Source organism: Bactrocera oleae, chromosome 4 (assembly GCF_042242935.1).
Source record: "Bactrocera oleae isolate idBacOlea1 chromosome 4, idBacOlea1, whole genome shotgun sequence".
NCBI classification, from domain to species: Eukaryota; Metazoa; Arthropoda; class Insecta; order Diptera; family Tephritidae; genus Bactrocera; species Bactrocera oleae.
In genome coordinates this window covers 59,366,189-59,386,519 of record NC_091538.1, presented here as the reverse complement: position 1 = coordinate 59,386,519, position 20,331 = coordinate 59,366,189, and the positions used below count along the sequence as shown (strand labels likewise).

General features: G+C 34.7%; 3 protein-coding genes across 3 annotated transcripts in view; 2 read left to right on the top strand and 1 right to left on the bottom strand.

Moving 5' to 3' along the window:
- Positions 1-20,331, bottom strand: part of NKAIN (Sodium/potassium-transporting ATPase subunit beta-1-interacting protein) — a 205,763-nt gene that overhangs the window by 19,154 nt on the left and 166,278 nt on the right. The window lies entirely within an intron of this gene.
- Positions 885-6,166, top strand: LOC106621485 (angiotensin-converting enzyme). Its single transcript, XM_014240381.3, has 7 exons — positions 885-969; positions 2,252-3,159; positions 3,232-3,577; positions 3,753-3,973; positions 4,033-4,173; positions 5,273-5,451; positions 5,604-6,166. The coding sequence occupies exons 1-7, from the start codon at positions 928-930 to the stop codon at positions 5,651-5,653; spliced, it is 1,887 nt and encodes a 628-aa protein (XP_014095856.3). The 5' UTR covers positions 885-927; the 3' UTR covers positions 5,654-6,166.
- Positions 7,726-19,868, top strand: Ance-5. The gene is made up of 10 exons (XM_014240380.3): positions 7,726-7,809; positions 9,451-9,543; positions 9,650-10,180; positions 10,251-10,416; positions 14,036-14,399; positions 15,622-15,967; positions 16,032-16,252; positions 18,429-18,569; positions 18,720-18,892; positions 19,706-19,868. Exons 2-10 carry the CDS (start codon positions 9,505-9,507, stop codon positions 19,735-19,737), a joined length of 2,013 nt encoding a protein of 670 aa, XP_014095855.2. The 5' UTR covers positions 7,726-7,809; positions 9,451-9,504; the 3' UTR covers positions 19,738-19,868.

Sequence of the window (20,331 nt, the reverse complement as noted above, 5' to 3'; positions counted from 1 at the left end):
AGATCTGTAAGCTATATAGTAACTGTTATAATATATTGAAATATTCAACTACAATATATAAAATACAAATAAAATTTTTATTGAAAAATTAAGTAAATTCTACAATAAATTTAAATATTAATAAAATAAAGGAAATATGAGAGCTGTGAGCTATGTCATAACTGTTATAATGTATAGAAGTCTCATTATTAATAAAAGTTGATAAACAAAACTACTGTAATATTTTATCAGGGTGTACATAGCGAAAGTATAAGTGGACAAAATATAAAATACTGTTATAAATTATTGAAGGAAAATATTTTTAAATAAAATATTACCAAAAAATTAAATCTTACTAAAATATACCAAGAAAAAAAACTTATAATGCCATCCATTTTCTGTTAAAAAAGTGGTGGACTTCATATCATCCCATTTGAACATCAAATCCTTAACTTTCACAGTACCAATCTTCTATATCCTATTTTATTCATCTTCTTATTTTACTTGAAATATTTGATATATAATATTTACTTTTTACCAAAAGCTCTTTTTGACATTAATTAAGTTAAACTAAATGCCTCTGCCTTAAATCTGCATAAGCGCTTTTAAAAGAAAACTCACATAATAAATTTCAATATCTACAGCAATTAGAAAAAAAGAAACGCAGTAAGTCACAGTACCCCTATTTTTGAAAATGTATATAAGACCTATATATAAGGACCTATTGCTTGTATTATTGTATGTATATTTTTTATATGCATCTAGTGTTGGGTTATCAGCTAAGACCGTACATAGGTTAGCTCAAATCACTATTCCACAATATATACATACATTTTACAGCAATGAAACAAAGCCAAGCCATTAGTTGATAAAATTCAAGAATTTTAGTTTAATTTTAGCGCTCAGTGCGTGCGGTATAGAGAACTTGTGAACGAAGGCGAAAGAAGCATGAGCTTCCCCAAGCGTTGCTGGCAGTTTATAACACTGCTTGTTAGTATTAAAAAACTTTAGTTCAAATTTTAAACATAATCAGGAAAAAATAAAAATGTTTCGATAAATATATGTGGTTATTACGAAAAAAAAGTGTGCGAGAACAAGCCAACAGGATTAAAATTGCGTTAGAAAAACACATCATATAAAATGTTTCAGTGAATTTTATAAATAAATAATATATATTATAAAAAAAAATAAGAAAAAACATTCTTAGAAGCTACGAGTACAACACTCTTCAAAAATAAACAAATTTTTCATTAAAAAATCCTTTTGAGTGTCGCAAACTTCTTTGCAAATTTAATTTAACCTGTTCAAGGTATAAAATTAAAAAATTAAACTAAAATTGCTCCTCTCCATAAGCTCATATTCTTAAAACGATCTGTTTTAAGAATTTAAGCGATATAAATTGAAACCTAGTACAGACTTTGAGTAAATCTGGTAAATATAACTCTGAAAACGCTTTTCAGAAAAATAAATGTCTAAAATAAAGTTACAAAGCATGAGAAACGGTACTAAAAGAAATGGCTAACAATGATCGATCAATGAAATATCTAGTACCTTTTCGGCATACATGTGCTCGGCAAGATTCTCGTATTTTATGTAGTATGATTTCAATGCATATCAGAAAAAAGGATTAAAACAGAAGGCTAATTTTTATAAGTGAATGGCAAAAGAACGATCAACATAGATAAAACTTCCCTGCATATAGTTTAGAACCTTGATTTTTTTGTTGTTGAAATTTTGTTTTTGAGAGATTTTTTGGCCAATTCAAAATTTACTAGTATCTCTTTTTTCTCATAGGAATGCCATAGTCGCATTTTTTTTCCCAAATTGGTTAAACTCAAAATGTCTACTCTATTGTGGGTTTATCATGTCATAGGAGATATACTTGTAATTATTTTCTAGAGATCGTAACAAATGAGAGCTTTGAATTCAGATGCCTAAAAATCTATCATAAACGTCATTCGCAAACTTTCTGTTATTTACTTATATAGGATACTTTACTTTTATAAGTATATTTTTTTATTTTTCAATAATTTCTGTTACGACATCCTTGAAGCCTGACGTCGAAATGGAGACCAAATTATTTAAAAAAAAGGATTAAATATGGAGCGTCCAGAGGGAATTAGTAGCTACATTGTTACAATAACATTTTTATAATACGTATTTATTTTAATGTAAATCTCTATACATACCATATATACCAAATTAGCCTGACATTAATTTATAAATATGTATACCGTTACAAAACAATAACCTAAATAAATTTCCTTCACAGTTAACTGCATTTATCTGCATATCAGAGGCTCAACAAAATCACAGCATCCCACATGAGCCTGAATTTTTCAACGAAGAAGCTGCACAGAATTTGCTTACACAAATCAACGATGTCTATTGGGCCAGCGCTACGGCGTATCGACAATTCGCTGACGACACACTGAGCCCTGAAATTTTAATGCGCGAAAAATTGCGACCCTTCTATGGAACAATGCAGAAATTCGATTGGCAAAATTTTGTAGATCCACTACTAAAGCGACAATTCGAGGTGATCTTACGCGGTGCTAAATATCCACCAATCAATTATAAATTCAAACGCGCCACCAACACGTTGAAGAATATGTCACGCAAGAAATGGGTGTGCAACATGAAAGAGCCGAGCAAATGCAATATGGCCTTTGTGCATCAAATCAAAACCATATTCACGAATAGTGATGATCTGGATGAGATTAAGCATTATTGGAAGGAATGGCGTAATAAAATGCCCGCTGAGGTAAAGGAAGCACTGCACTACTACATAGCATATTACAGAAATTTGAGCACGCCAGATTTACAACCATCGGCGTTCTGGTATGATCAGTACGAAGATCCCCATCTAATCTATGAGCTGGAAAATTTGATGGATTCATTGCGTCCCTTCTATCGGGAAATACATGCACATTTACGTAATGTTTTGCGGCACAAATATGGCGATGACGTCATACCACCGACAGGTCTCATACCGCACCATCTCATGGAGCAGGTGACATATCAGGCATGGAAGAAAGAAACGGTGCTGCAAAATCCATTTGTAGATCGAAAGTTACCTAACTTGCAGACCGAATTGGATGGCGCAGGTTTAAAACCCTTCGATTTGGTTAATATTAGTGTGCAATTCTTCAGTTCACTTGGCTTTAGGAATCTTACCGAGTAGGTTTCGAAAATTCGAAAAGACACCTTCTTAAATATGCATTTATTTCATTTTCTTATATTTTCAATTAGCGAATTCATGACTGAACACTTCATTGAAATGGGCGCCGGCACTGGTGGACCCGATTGCAAGTCGCGCATCTTTGATTTTGGCGAGGTTGAGTTACATTTCTGTCCCAAAGTCTACTATAAGAAGCTGCTGCAGACACACGGCGACATTGCAGCCGTGCAATATGCAATCGAGAAGAATAATTTCCGTGTTGGACTTAATCAGGAAGCATGTCCTGGATTTGGTGCGGCTTTGGGCGAGGCAGTAATTTTATCTGTGTCCACACCGAAACATTTGCAGCAACGTTTAGGTATTTTACAGAATTACGATTATGATGACTTTTTGAACTTGAACCGTCTATACCGTTTGGTGAGTAGCGATAAGAATTCTTACTTTTTTTGGGTGTAAAATGAGATAAGAAACATTTTTGAATAGGTTTCAAAAATATAAAAAGAAGTAAACAACATTTATGCTTAATCAAAAAAATTTTTTTTTTCCTTTTTTTTTTGGTAATTGATTTTTCTAACCCGCTGCTTTCTTTCAGGCCGCTCATACGCTGCTCACACTGCCCACTTATTTTGTGCATGAAAAGCTTTGGGTTGACATGATCGATGGCAGAGTGCAGCCGGAGCATTATAATTGCCATTACTGGAATCTGATGCAGAAATATATGGGCGTGGAGCCACCACAACAGACCGATCCCGGTGTTTATGATATGCCCTATAAGTTCTATGAGGGCATTGTTGATCAGTTTCGTAGCACAAAGTATGAACATATGAAAAATGTAATTAAATGATTATTATATTATATTTTTATTTGTGCAGAAAACTTTTCGATGAGTTCTTGGGCTATCAAATCTATCGCGCCATCTGTCTGAGCATTGGCGAATTTGAACGACGTAATGCCTACAAACCATTGGACAATTGCGACTTTAATGGCAGCAAACATGCGGGCAAATTTATTTAGTAAGTAGATATAATTTAGGGACTAGAAACCAAGAAAAATGTTATGTAATTAGCTAAGAAAGTCAAAATGGGTAGATCATAAAAGTTAAAGATCGATAAGACGGTAGCGCTCTGTTTCATGTTGCGCTAGGTCAGTTGGGGTATAGTGAGCGGAATACTCAGAGTTTGGATTAATAGAGCCTATTTGTTCGGTGGAAAACACCGGCTTTAAAGAATCTCTCATACGTCTGAAAAATGAAAATATTTTTAGGGGCTGAAATCGTTAATGGGGAACTCTACCGACAACAACTCATCAAATTAAAGCGAACAATTGCCAAAAAATTACCGAAATTTACGAATAGACAAGAGACAATAATTTTCCATTAATGCTTGTCCTCATGTTGCAAGACCCGTTATAAACTATTTGGAAAACAGCAGCTTGAAATTTTTGTCTCTCCCACCTTATAGCCTACGCCTTACCCTCTCTGACTACCATTTGTTTCAGTCAATGCAGAACGCGCTTCCTGTAAAACCGTTCCTATCCGAACAGGGTATCAAAAATTGGCTTGATTCATTTTGGCCGCCAAAGCGGCACAGTTCATTTATTCCAGAAAGATATGCAAATGTTATTGCTTCAGATTAGCAATACTTTCAATAATACATATATTGTTAAAAAAACGTTGAGCTTCGGTAAAAAAAAAAACCGAGGCAATTTAGTAATGGACCCAATATTAAAAAGAAGATCTGAATAAACACTCCGTGATTTTTTATACGAGGATATTTTATAAAGTATAAGCTAAAAAAATAGAATATTGATATATTTTCGATAAACATAACAAACAGTTTGGAAGGGATTGCCGAAGGGGAATAAGATGGAAGTCTCGATCGGTATACTAGGGCCAATCTGTGTAAACGTTAGCCTAATTTTGAAATTTAAAGAAGTCCGAGTAATTTAAAGCGCTTCCTAATGAAATCCCCAGCTTATTGCCCTTGACACAAAAGTTAGAGCTATTCAATATAATATAGGTTGAGCCTCGAAGGCAGAATTTTTTATATATAACTCAAAACTATTTTTATCTAAGAAATATATCCAGATGTTTACCGTTAATTTTTTTTTTAGCGACATGATGAGCGCCGGTTCTTCAAAACCGTGGCGTGAAATCATCAAACCACTGACCATTATAAAATTAACAAATATGACGGCCACAGCTTTTCTGGAGTACTTTGAACCATTGAACACGTGGATCAGCGATGACAATGTTAACAAGAACCTGCGCGTTGGCTGGATGCCCATCGACAGTGAGTGCACACAAATGTCATTTGCCAAACGCTTTTTCACGCCTCGCACTTTGCACACAAACACATATACTCATACACACACATGCTCATATACGCTAACTTATCTTGCTCATCTATCACTCATTTTCTATTTTCTATACTTTTTGCCGCAGAATGCAAGCTTGCCACCACTCTACCGAACGCCACCAATGTGTTTTATTGAGCGGCGGAGTAGGTGGAGGAGGTACACACGGAAGGCGTGAATGCGTGGCACGTGTCAGCACGTTCCAACTGTAATCTGCACGAAATCTCAAGCAGTGACAACACCAGCACAGCTGCTCGTCAACATCATCAACCAGCCAACTAGCCAACCACCCACACCAACACACACACACACGCATATATATATATATAAACTATGGCATATGAAGACATTCTGTTTAAAAAATGTTTTTATTCTTTAGAATATTTTTGTTTTATTTTCTCTCCAGCTGGTTGCAACAATAAAATCTGTGAATAGATTCTTATAGACGTGATGTCAACCAAAGTCACATACATTTAAGCCAAGTGTTGATGAAGCTGCTGTTTAACATTAGAAAACATTAACTCAATAGTGCAGCACTTTAATATAAAAGCGCCACATTTTCACAAACCGTATTAAGAAACTTGCCGTTTGGAGCAAGATACATATGATAGTATGAAATAAATTGTAATAAAATCGCCTAACACAAACCAATCATTATTGAAATCTTTGAGATATGACTTTAAGTTAAACAATAAAAGAAAATCAGTTGGGATAAGGAAATTGAGTGAAATATTAGTCATTACTTGTATTGGCAAAATATATTTAATATATGAAAGGAAGAGCTGAATTGACAAGGGGCCAATATAAAATATCATTGCCCATTCAGGTGCTTTCGTAGATTTAGAAATTTATTTTAAATAGAACATAAAAAATTGTATGAAGCAGAGACTGCGTTTTGAAGACGAATTTATATACATACATAGGAGCAATTTTTCAACACTTCAGTATAGCCGATAAAATTTAAACGTTAGTTGTCAACTTTTCATCCTTGGATAGCTTTGTATTTAAGTAGGTTAGCATATCGGGCTTTTGTGGTATCTTCATAAACTCCTATATAATTGACCCACACAAACCAACGAAATCAACGAAATCGAACAAATTTGTTGAGACGGCTAAGAACAGTTTCGGCTATGTCTACTGGGGCGACGAAGGCAAGACTGCAGAGAAATTTCAACCTGAAGCTTCTTGCAAAAGCTGGAGAAGGAAGAAGAAATTGTCTGACTGTTTCCACCTCATCCTTACAACTTTGACAACATTTTTTAGGCGGCAAACAGAACTTGGCTAAGTGCAAGTAGTTCAACAGTGGCTTTACGTAAGTCCTTAAAAGGTTTGATTATTAAAAGTTCGTGCCATTAAAGTGTTGCTTTCATTATTATCAATATTAGAACACATAGAACCAAAAAGTAATCTTTTGTCACTTTCCCCCGAAATTTCGCAGCTATGGCCAATACGGAGGCACCAACCCAAAAATTCGGCAAATTTAAAAGAAAAGTTGGAAATGTTTCAAAAAATAATTAAAAATTTAATCGATGCTTGTATGGGACTTAATAGGTATATAATATCCTAAACATGCTTTGCCTACTGTAAATAGGAGAGTTTAATTTAGTTCACCAATAAATGAGAAGATTTTCTAAGGCATAAACTTCAACTTTGTTTCAGATCGGACACTGTTTTAGCCTGACTCTATTCTACATATCTAGAGCTTACGTGTGTACTCAAGTAAACCAAGAAAAGATTTTCGTATCATTTTCACTAAAACCAATTTACACTTGCTTTGGTGTTATCGGAGTGGAGCAGACGAGCTTAAATATAAAACAGTTAATATGTTTGCCTATATATACATATGTATGTCAGATTTCTTAGCATTTGATGATAGTAAAATTTGTAAACCTAATTTTGTGGCAGCGTTTATAAATTGTAAGGATAAATGAGCTTGCATCACGAAAAGTCTCATTAATCGATTTTTCTATGGATTACCATATATCGTTGGGAAATTCTGACAATGTTGGTAATGCTCTGTTTTAACAGGAGCACCTTAATATATCGCATTCGATCTCTAAAATTCCTGCTGGAATGAAATCGTGTATTCATAAAGCGTTCGTAAAACGATTCTCATTTATTTTTTTCTCAAATTACACTCTTGCTCTCTTGACTTGAAGCGAGTAAAATTGCTGATAAGCTCACGATGTACATCCAGCTTTCAGTAATCAGAAGATTTTGAAAAAATTTCAGTCTTCTCCGCGGCTTTGAAAGGTTAACGTTGGAAATTACAGTTAAACAGGAGCGCTTTTAAAGTAAATACATATATATTTAAGTAAAAATATTATTTGTGATAAAGTAATTGTATTTTTCTTGAAAGTTGCGCAAAAAACGAAAATAATCTTTAGTGCAAATTAATTAGGGATATACATAAATATAAGTATTATATATAGTGCATCTTGACTAAGAAATAATATAGACAGATTTTAAGGAACATTTGCTGGACAACATTGTCAAAAGTTAGCAAACGATTTGGGTATACAAGAAACATTTGTTTAGAAGAATCTTTAAAGATTATTACTTCATTAAGGTTTCTTGTACTTTATTTTAAAATACAAAAAAGTCTCATTGAATTAAGAAAATCTAGCATATTAGTGTTATTATTGTTGCTGTTCGTTTTACAAAATTATAGCTTTAAAGAAAACTCTTTCAAATATTCTTATTTTTTCAGAAAAAATAACTCACCAAAAATTGGTTTTATTTTTATGAGCAAATGTGAAGTAAAAATTAGAATCCATGTACAATATTTTTTTTTTGCTTATATATTATTTTTTTATACTTTATTATTCCGAATTCTCAACTTTTCCTTATCACCCACTCTTTCGGTGAACAATTTCATTCACAAAGTTATGTCAACAACTTTAAATGCCGCTCATTACAAATTCGTTACAAATTCGGCGCACTGTAAGGGTTTAAGAAAATGTGTGATAACATTTCATTTAAGAAAAGTAAATACTCAAGATCACAGTGACACACTAAAAATGTCGATAGTAGGTGCTAAGAAAATATGGCCGAAAAATATGTGTATAAAAAATTTTTAGTTTCGAGTTGTCACAAACATTATAAGCCTTGAAATTTTAGAGAAGATACACTATTTTTAAATACTGTTGCTTTGTGTTGAGTAGACAATTGATAAGTAAAATTCTCTCTGAACACTTTATGGAACTCCAGGTACTTGTATGTTGGCCCTAGTATATGTTGCCGAAGATTGGACGATGGTAAAATCACAAAAGCTTACTCTTGGAGTGTTCGAAGGAAATTTTATTTGAATTAGAATAGACTATCGATGAAATGAGGTGCTATATGAAGAAACCAGGTATAGTAATGTCTTCATGAATACACATCAAAAGTATAGACTGAGTTACTAGACACTGGTAGACACGGAATCAGTGTACTATAACTTTGTAATTCTGAGGAACCTAACTGCAAATGCAAAACTATTGAGACCAAAAGTTCTCGCTTTTTAAGTCATAACCTTTGAAATAAATAATTTTAAGCCAGAAGGATAACGTTAAAAAAATTATTATTTATTAAAGCAATGAGGCGGTGCTAGCCCCCAAATGGCCTCCTACTCTTATACTCTTAGCCACGGCAAATAAATAAACATACGAAAGCGCACACTTTGCAATTTCTACAAACACAATTCTAATTCTGTAAACAAAACATTTAAGTCAGGCTGCTGAAAGTATAACGCTTTGCGATCAAATTTTCTTTTTGCTGTTTCTTATCACTAATTTCATTGAGACTTCTTTGGTGTGGACGCGCAATCAGCTACTCGCAACTGACCGCGCTTAATTTTTATTTATTATTATATATTTTAAATGTTTATTTTTTTTTAGCATTTTTTAAGCGATAAGAAATTTTGTAATTTCCTCTTCCAATCAACTTTCTTGCAGTTTCATTTCTCCACGCACACTTCCTCTCTCTGCGTCGCTGTCAATGCGAGCGAAATGATTGATAGACACTTAACCCTACAACGGCAAGCGTTGGTAAGCAAAGCTAAGAAAGCAAAAAGTGAAATAACTGTAAATAAAAACAAAAAACAAAAGAATCCAGCTTCACTGTATCAACTCAATTTTGCAACTAATCTTCCAGCTACCAAATGTCACTATCACACGCCAGCCTCTACTCGGCTTACTCTTCTTGCTGCTTTGTCTTTTAAGTGCAACGCTTGCAGCCCAAGTTCCAATCCCGGTTGTGACACCCACTAACGCCACCACGAACGCAACGAAATATCCACATGCCGCCGTCTATGAGGCACACGCCAATCAATATTTAGATCGGGCCTCGACACGTATGCAAGGCATTTGGGCGCGACGTCGCAGCAGTTTCCTCAATCTCACTACCAAAGGACGCGGTTACAACACCATCAATCAAGCGCCGATTAAGCAAGAAATTGAAAATGACTATCGCCACCTCGTCTATGCGTTGGCGATGAACCTCAGCACCATACCGGTAATGCAGCTGAAAGATCCCGTCTTGCGGCGACGTGTGAGACGTCTTGCCAAATTGCAACTCTACGGCCTGCCGGATAAGGATTACGAGGAAGCCAAGGATTTGTTGCATACGATGCAAACGTTTATAACCTCACGCATGGTTTGCTCGCTAGGTGATTGTCAGCAGACGGTAAAGTGGCGAAATAGTCGAAGTAAGGAATCAAACTGAAATGCATAATTAATTTATGGTGCCTTTCCAGCTCGCTATGGTGCCAGCGATAGTGAATCATGCGATGCGTACGAAGAGTCTGGCTGACTTGGAGTACTTTTGGCGTGAATGGCGTTCGGTTTTGGCAGATCGTAATCGTGCCAAATCGGCATTCATCTCATATGTGCGAATGTTGCGACTAGCAGCCTCATATAACGGTATGTTTTTATAGAGGTTACGGTATATATTTTTCATTAGTCGCAGTCAGGTTTAAGTCGGCACACAAGGAAGATATATTCTAGAAATATAATTATCAGTTTTAAAGTCTAATAAAGAATTACAATTGCCCAAAGTTTAGGAATATAAAAAATCTCTAAACTCCTCAAATACCTTCTGATCTGAAAACTTTTTGTGCAGAATTAATATTGCAATAAAATGCAAAAATGCACTCCAAAACTGCTTTGCAGAAAGATATTGAGAACGCTTACCCAAAGGCAAATCCACGTTACGTCCGTTGTGTAGATTTGAAAGCTTTGGAAAATGGCTGAAGTCTAATTAATCGACTCAACTAAACGCAAAGTTCGAGAATGAAGCATTTTTTCATCAAATCGGAACTCAACAGAAAACTTGATCTGAAAGTATATTATTCCTCTATGTGCACACCAAAATCAGCATTTCATTAAGTTTACGCAACTGAAATGGACCCGGACTTATATCTAGTCTACACCAGCTACATTCTTTTAGCCTAGTGAGGACTTTTTATGGTACGGGCTGACATAATTACTACATAAACTACTTTGTAAGTCTTAGAACACAAAGTTAAACCGAAGTTTATTACTAGACTATGCTAAATATCAACTAGTCAGGCTATTGTGCAAGCTTGACAAATCTAGAGGAATTCTTCAAAATTTGTATTAAGGCAGCTAAAACTGGTTTGAAAATTCGGATAATTTTATAGTAGGTTAACAAGCGAGGATGTTTTGGCAAATGCTAGTTTCGGACCTCACATCAACTCGTACTATTCAACTAAAATTTTCACTATACAGAAAACGAAATTTTCAGTGTTATCAGTGCAAATTAATTAAATACAAAAAAATTAACTATAATAAAAATATTTTATTGCAAGCGATCCTATTTTATTATTATTCTTTAAAATTTGTCCGAAGGAAAAAAAAAACTTTAGTATGGAACAAATTTTGCACTTTGACGATTTTTCAGATCGATGTTTCTTTTTAATTATGCGCATTAAAATAAATTTAGACACCTTCAATGCTCACATCACCAGCAACGCTTAGCAATTAAAATCATAGTATAGTGGTTGCATGAAAAAAGAAATAAATTGCGCATTAAATAAATTTTACGCAAGTCATGTCAGTTTCGGCAAACACACACACATACCTAAACAAACGGTAACCCATAGATGTAATCCTAACCTAATTTCTGCACAAAACACAAAGAACAAGCATGCACACATATGTGTACTTAGTAAATGTTTTTACCCTGCAAAAAATTGTGCGAGTAATCTTCAAGGAGAGTACATCCGAATTATTCATTTTAGGGTACAATTGGCAATGAATTACTTTCCAAAGAAAATCATATCTTCAGGATACAATTTGGTATTAATTAGTCTCAAAAGTAAGTTTTAAGTACATACCTATATTAATTTTGTGAAACATGGCTAGTCTTATTCTATGTCAATTAGGTTAGAAATGATGACTAGTCCGTAGAAGTAACAAAACGATTAGTATCTTTTGTAGCTCTTCGGTAGAAAAGGTAGCTAGTTCGCTTGAGAGCGAGTAGTATATTCTATAGTCTTTCTGGTACAAAATGGTACCATGGGCTCCTCATATAGCATTTTCGTTCTATTTAAGAAGATCAATGATGATCTTCATTAGAAGCACGGTGTAGTTTAAGAGCAGACAATAGAGTGAGGGGAATTTAGTGACGGTGGTATCATAATGGGCCTCTTAAAGAGCTAGGTGCGTTGTCAGACGGCCACTTTACCTACTTGCCTAAGAAGATCAATTCTCACAACTCACATTCTCCTTTGTAGACTCATCCCGCCATTGTCGCATTTTTGCAGGGGGAATTTTTTATATTAACTAGATAAAAAATCATCATTGAACTATCGCAAGTTCAACTAGACTGCAGTATATATCCAATGAACTTATTTCTTTTTTATAAGATGAGTTTCTATTAGATATCAATTGTTAAATTTATATAACAGTATATGACTATTTCTAATTCAATAAAAGCATTGACAACAGGATGAATTGTTGGATCTGATTGAAGAGAGCGGTTGCATTTTAGAGGGCTCTAATTATAAATAAAATAATAAAAATTATTTGAGATATTCATTTGGAATTTTAGTATGGTATTTTTAAAGGCATAAACTATCGAAAAGTTTCAATTAGGTGTGTCCCTTAAGAAAGTATGAAACAGAAATGAGTGAGGTTATTATCAAATGTATAAATAATATAAGTATTTTCAAATAAACCTGAATGATATTTTGTACCTTGTTGTCTTCATATAACAACTTGATTATAACAGTCTGATCTGAACAATTTCTTCGGATATTGTACCGTGGCCTTGAAAAATAATTTGTGCCACATTTCGTGAAGATGCCTCAGCAAATACAAAAGTTTTCCTCACCAGAACTAGATTTTGATCGTACAGTTTGCATGTCAGCTATATGCCATAGTAAATGAGCAGCTACTTGGGGAGAAAAGAATGTATGCAAAATTTCAAATCGATATCTCAAAAACTCTTGTGCCTCAGTTTTTCAGATACAAGTATATACAGGTAGACGGACGGACTCGGCTCGACTCAGCTCGTCATGCTGAGCATTCATATTATATACATACATTTTATAAGATCGTGGCAAACCTAATATACCCTCTTCAGTGTATAAAAATTGTATAAGTGTACTTGTTCTAAGATAGATCTTTTTCGGACTAGTTTATGTTCAGAACGAAATTTATCTAGTTATATATTGTATTAATTAATAATTGAAATGAATGAAGAAAATCTTATAACAAGTGGCTTTCTATCAATTCAAGTCTGGTCCTATTCCAACTAGTTTATTTACATGTTTCTTAACTAGTTTTTCGGACTAGTGATGCTTCAAGAATACAATCTCAAGTATATAAATACATATTGAAGAAACAGGAAGGTAACTTAATATCCCACTAACTCGCTCTCTCCAACCTCCGCGCTTAAACAGCAGTTTGTTAAGTTGGCACAGCAGCCAAACAGTCAGGCAGCCAGAGGCGAGTCAATGGTTGCAATGTGCGTCTTCAATGTGTCGGGCATGAAATTGCAAATAGATGTCGTAAATTGCATTTAAAATGGCACATACAACTAGTCAATTAAGAGACACACACATACATATATACTTTATGCAATAACGAGATGCTTGGATGCGTATGTGTGTGTGCACATAAATATGTTAGGTAAATTGACCGGTGGACGCATAACCCGAAGGTCCATGTGTATGTAAGAACTAGCACAACCTGAGCAACCGCTTGAGATGTCAAGTCAGTTGCGTCGCTGTGCTGGTTGTGTTGGTGGTAATGAGGCAACCGATGACCATGTGATTGACGAGAAATCAATGAGAACAAGATGCCATTCAACTAATCACAAATGAAAACGACATTTACCAACACCACTAATAAAATGCTTGAGGCACATGTGCGCGCACACAACAACACACGTGCATACTTCCGACGCACACACATCCATTCATACGCTTTAAGTCCACTGACGTCCACTCACCCAGATTTCTTCACATTTATCGATGTTTGTATATTGTGTTTGTTTGTTCTTGTTTTCAATCAGGCCACATAACCCCATCACGTACCTGGTATCTGTATTACGATACTGATAATTTTCAACGTGAACTGGAGAATGTCGTATGGGAAATAATGCCGTTATATCAGGAATTACACGCCTATCTACTGAAATGTGTCCGCAACACTTATGGCGAGAAGTTGAATGCCGATGAGGGCGCCATACCGGCGCATGTGTTGGAGCAAATTGTGCGACAGGCTTGGTCACCGCGCCCCGTTTTCCGTACACCATTTCCAACACATCAATTGCCGACAGTAAAGCAGCGCTTGGAGGAAATACTTGTGACACCGGTGAAGATTATTAAAAAGTCGGCGGAATTCTTTGAGTCCATCGGTCTGAATCATATGTCCGAGTAAGTATGTGTATGAATATATACAAATAGTCTATGGAAGTTCTCACTTACACAGTATGAGATATACAAAGATTGTGGGTCCAAACAGCTCAACTAAGTACCAACACTACTCTACGTATAAGCTGCTTCTAGACTCATCCGATATGCTTAAGTCTCTCAAACTGAGAAGTATGTAGTGTAGTAGAAGTATATGTGTAGTACCAAACATAATGCTAGAAATATGGGCAAGAGAATTGTTGTTGTCAAATAGAAACGATCAATCTCTAAGATCTGACTTAATATCGTAGACGTGCTAAAATCTAAATAAAACTAGAAGAAACGTAAACTTCGGTTGCACAGAAGCCATAATATTCTTCACAAATCCAAAAGATTCAAAACAAGAACTTATATAGTACTATATAGTAGTACGGTGCCAAATTTCGAGAAAAAAAATATAAGAAATTGATTTTGATCGATCAGTTAGTGTGGCAGCTGTATACTATAGTGGTCCAATTTAAACAATTTATTCGGAGATTTTACCTGCCTTGGATATTAATCCATGCTAAATGTCGTAAAGATACTTCATCAAACAAAAGAGTTTTCCTTAATAAGGACATGCTTTTTATCGTTCAGTTTGTATGACAGCTATATCCTATAGTGGTCCGATATCGATAGTTCCAAAAAAAAGGGGATTTTCTTAGGGAGAAAATGACGTGTGCAAAATGTCAGATCGGTCGGACTAGTTCTCGTATTACAGACAAACGAACATGGTTGAATCGACTAAGCACGTCATGTTGATGATTTACATTATATAATATAATAATTATATGTCCTAACTGCGGTCGTATAATTAAGTCAATATATCCATAAAACATGAGGTTCTTACAGTTAAACTCCAATACAGAAAAGTCTGCAGTCTTTAGGCTCCCTCATATTATATATACCTATAATATAAGGGCTTATTATCTGTATTTTAGAACTCAGCTATTAAGGGTTGAAATTATCAGATCCTAATACTAAATTTTAGAAATCTAATCTCCGAAAATACCAATCATTAAAGTTGAGCCACTGGCTCTGAAAATAACGCTCTATCTTGAAAAACACGAGCTGCTTCCTTTGAAATTTCCTGAACATTGCTTCACAGCAAATTTTTAAGCTTTATAGCAAAGCTTCTCAGTGATTCTTCTACGAATTCGTGAAATATACCTAATTCTTCTGCTATCACACATTTTAACCCACTCAGCTCTTTCTATGATCGCTTTTCACGTCGCATTGGCGATGAAGAGATCGGTTCCGATTGTCACGCTGAAGTATTTTACTTCCCACCCGAGGCGGCGCTACGCTATTGTCCAAAGTTGGATTATAAGAAACTTTTGCAAATGCATGGTAATATGGCTGAACTGCAATATAATCTCTATCGTGGACGGTTACCTTTTGGCGTGGACAGTGAGCCTTGTCCGGGCATTGCAGCCGCTATTGGCGAAGCGGCCGTTATTGCTTCTGGCACGCCACGTCATCTCAATCAACTGCATTTGCTCTTCAATCACAGCCTGAGCGAGGAACAATCAATGAATCGACTGTTCCGTATGGTAAGCTAAATTACTATTTGAAGGTCTTATATGTAATGAATATGTTATTTAATTCTCTATTCAGGGTATTCACACAATTTTGGCGATACCGCAGTATTTCATCAATGACAAGTTTCTGGTCGACGTAATGGATGGTCATATTGGCGCACAAGAATTGAATTGTGCTTACTGGGATTTGCAGAATAAGTATGCTGGCATCGTGCCACCGCAGCGTCGTAATGAGAATACTTTTGATCCTGATTTTAAATTCTATCGTGGCCTGAATCCAGAGAAACCAAATACAGAGTGAGTAGACCACATTTTCTTTTTTGTGGAGTAAGAAAAGGGTTTGTGTCATGGAATAGTAAAAGTTTCATATCAATATGAGTAGAGGATGATATGTTGTCTAACAACTACTACAATATTCGACCCTTATTAGACACTAAATACAAATAAAGCTCTTTGTGGTTTGAAACATTAAAAGGTCTAACATTAAATTAATTTTTTAGCTGGAATATTTGTATGATCTGGCAAGCCGGAAAAAGAAGTAGAAAAATTATAAATATTAGGGATATACTATCCCAAATTTTCACAGCCAAAGCCCACTTTGTTAGAGGTTATCATATAAAGTAGATGTGGTACTCTTTATTAATGTGTAGAATAGAGGTTTGATTTTGCGGGCATCAAAGGACCTTCAAGTTAGCAAATTCCTGAAATTATGAGTTTATAGTGGATGCACAAGCATTCAAGAAAATCTATACTGGATGAGTATAGAAAAGAATTCTGACTACATATGTGAGCATTTGGCGAACAAATGAATGATATTGGAGAATCGTGTAGCAATATACCGTAAATTATACAATAATGAAACTTATTAGTTGAGAAATTACATTTTAGTCGGCATATTACAATATACATAGTAGCAATAAGTGTTCTAAACTAAAAGAACTGATCCTATCGCACTGCTGAAACTGGAACCTCTCAATTGAATACATAATAACTTGTTTCTATTATGTAAGTTACTTGAATTATTACAAACGAAGGGCGAGTCCCGGTAAGAAATTGTGGATAGGATTTTTGGGATATGACTTCCGCCAATAATTTTTCAAGTTTCATGAGGGACTTCAAAATTTATACGAAAACTACTACAATATGGGTATCATATTAAAGAGGTTTAAGAAGGATTAAATTTCGAATGCTTGTTAGTGAGTTGCCACACATTGCAAGTAAATTGATAAAATAAAATAAGAATATTACAATATGGGTATATAACTATAGACGACTTAGAATGGTTACAGTTAATAATATTTTTTCATGAGGGTTGCCACCTGTTTCTTTTTTTTTTTGTTCAATTACATTGATAAAAGACAATATAAGCAAAAAACTAATAGACTCAAAAGACCGACAGTTGATTACGAGAATAACAGTTTTTACGAGAGTTGCCACATTTTTAGAACCCAATATAAAATTAAATTGATAAATTAAAAAATAAAAAAATAATATTACAATCTTGATTAAACTAAAAAGATCTTGAAATCGTTACAGTTAAGAATAATTTTTCAACAAGGTTGCCAGCTATTTAAATTTATTTATTACATAAAAAATAATTCAAAAGACAATTTGGGCTTCAAACAAGACAGATCTTAGAATGCTATAAATTATAAATACCATATTTAGCGCAGTGTTGCCACCTGTTCCTTTTTTTTGACAAAAATATTTGAATGATATATTTGTTCTAATAAGATCCTTTACAGACAATACAAGTTTTTTGCATCTGAAATTTTTAAGAAAGTTTGTAAGCTCTTCTCAGTAATGAGACTGCTAGGGGGAAGTTCCTTTTATTCAAATATATTAGTTTTATGTCCTTGGTTCATTAGTTATGAAACCCTTAAAGAAGAAATTTTATATAATTTAAAATAATATTTATCGAACTAGGGATTACTCTTTTATAGTGAATACATGTTTGGCTTATAACTAAGCCAAAAAACAGTCCTGGCTCAGTCTACCTTGAATGGACTTAGGTAGAAATTTTCTGAAATCCTCAACTAAATTACCATTGTACTAAAGCCACAGCAAGTAAGGCGCACAGATGAGACCGCAAATGAAAATAGCGCCGAAAAGCACACAATAGCGATTTGTATTTCACATAATAGCACATCCATGCATTGACACATGTCAATGGCGGAGTTGGCGTGCTGGAGCCACATTGTTGTCGAAATTTTAAGCATACAAACACACATGCACACACATTTAGTGTATATATGTATATAGTACTCGTACATTTAGATTTTCCTGGCTACAGTTCGCCAGCAGCGTTGCCACCAACGCAACGCGAAGGTTTTCTAAAAGTAGTTAGTCGCCGTAGCAGACTCCGTGGAATCGTGCATTTCTAAAAGCTGTATATATTCAAAAATGCTTACTACGATTAAAACAACAACGTGCTGTGCTACACTGAATACACATTTTCACATTTTGTTAACAGGAAATTGCTTTCGGAAATACTGGGCTATCAGTTTTATCGGGCATTTTGTTTGGCCAGCGAACAATATCGACCCGGTGATCCGGAATATCCATTGCACAACTGTGATTTTCATGGAAGTACGAAGGCCGGTGATTTGATGAGGTAAGTACCAGATGCTTACGCACTCGCACACACATTTGCATATTAACACACACACACACACACATTTGAATACATATCAGACACACATGACTGCTTCCTTTCTAAGCTTTGCTATGCGAAAAAAAATCACCGAATGATTCCATTCCGCAGGCAAATGATGGAGGCAGGCGCAACCAAGCATTGGCGTGATTTGATGGAAATCACCACAGGTGAGCGTAAGCTGAGCGGCAAAGGTGTAATGGAATATTATGCGCCGCTCTACACTTGGCTGAAGGAGCAGAATAAAAAGAATGGTGTGGAAGCCGGTTGGGAGTCAGAGACCAGTGAGTATAATCGCTATAATGCGTATGAATAATAAAAAAATTTATGTATATGAGTTTACAATTTTAAAGAGTTTCCACTTTTCCAATAGTGGGTGGACGTTTAGTAGAAGAATTTGGCGTCACAAATCCGCTCCTCTCTCTATATAATAAGTTTGAAACAAAACAACGATTTACGACTAAATTTAGGTGATTGAATCAATGAAGTAGTTTAAAAAGAGTTTCCCCACAATCATTTCTATCTTATGTGACCGAAATATTTTTGATTAAAATTCACCAAACCTTTTGGTACGAGTCTTGCATTGACACGCCTCATACCCGAAACATTAACCAAAACTTGTTGAGACGATCCATAAGAAATATTGAGATCCTCTGCCATCTCTCTGATGCTAACACGTCGATTTTCAAGCACTGTTACGATGTTATCGTCATTAAGATCGGTGGATGGACGACTCCTATGGGGCAAATTTTCGTTGACTTCACAACCTTCACTGAATGCTTCGTGTCCCTCAAATACTTGTGTTCGTGATAAAGTAGACTCTCCAAAACACTTCTGTAACATTTTTGACCATTCTGTAATCGTGATTTAATTCTAAATACAAAATTTCAATCAAATATGTTAATCTAGGAAAAAAATTTTATAAAGATTCGGTTTGTGCGCGCAATTTCAATGGACCAGTGCGATTTAAATTTGATTAGTTGGTATATGAATGTGTCAATTTTAGCAAAACCGTTTATACCTAAGCTTATTTTAATTAAAGTGTTGACTTAAATTGTTTATTATAATATTAGTATTTAATAATTTTTTGCCAACAGGATGCAGCAAGGACTACTACACAGCATCCTAATGTCTTTGGATACGACAATTTGCTTTTTGTATTAATATTATACATATATGTACATATGGCTATTTGTATAAACTTTTATATTAAATATTTAATTTGAAGACCATAATAAAAAATAATTAATCCAATTAAAATGTTGTCTAATTCCTTAAAATATCAAATTGAACTGCTAAATTTAAATTAAAACAAGAAAAAAATTCCATTTCAGTTGCACCAAATCTATAATACTCTTCAAAGGTGCATTTCTTGTGGTATGAAAAAGTATAAAAAGGTCTTTATCTTGATATTGATCGATCAGCCTGCCAGCTATATACTTCATTGGTCCGATAACTGCGGTTCCGATAAATGAGCAGCTTCATGGGGAGAGACGAACGTGTGTACAATTTTATATCGATATCTTAAAAACTGAAGGACTACTTCACGCATATACAGACGAAGATGACTAAATCGACTCAGCTCGTCACGCATTCATATATATATTTTATAGGGTCTTCGACGTTGCCCACTAGGTGTTGCAAACTTCGTAAAACTTAAAATACCCTGCTCAGTGTGTAAAAGCCATGCTATTGAAAAAAGTAATATATAATATTAACTAAT

What these genes read in the sequence shown, in the direction of transcription:
- LOC106621485 (XM_014240381.3), top strand. Translation starts at nt 928, where the DNA reads ATGAGCTTCCCCAAGCGTTGCTGGCAGTTTATAACACTGCTT. An exon ending in GGCAGTTTATAACACTGCTT is followed by an intron (nt 970 to 2,251) that starts GTTAGTATTAAA and finishes TTTCCTTCACAG; the next exon opens with TTAACTGCATTTATCTGCAT. An exon ending in CATGCGGGCAAATTTATTTA is followed by an intron (nt 4,174 to 5,272) that starts GTAAGTAGATAT and finishes TTTTTTTTTTAG; the next exon opens with CGACATGATGAGCGCCGGTT.
- Ance-5 (XM_014240380.3), top strand. Translation starts at nt 9,505, where the DNA reads ATGATTGATAGACACTTAACCCTACAACGGCAAGCGTTG. An exon ending in ACTAGCAGCCTCATATAACG is followed by an intron (nt 10,417 to 14,035) that starts GTATGTTTTTAT and finishes GTTTTCAATCAG; the next exon opens with GCCACATAACCCCATCACGT. An exon ending in GGTCTGAATCATATGTCCGA is followed by an intron (nt 14,400 to 15,621) that starts GTAAGTATGTGT and finishes TAACCCACTCAG; the next exon opens with CTCTTTCTATGATCGCTTTT.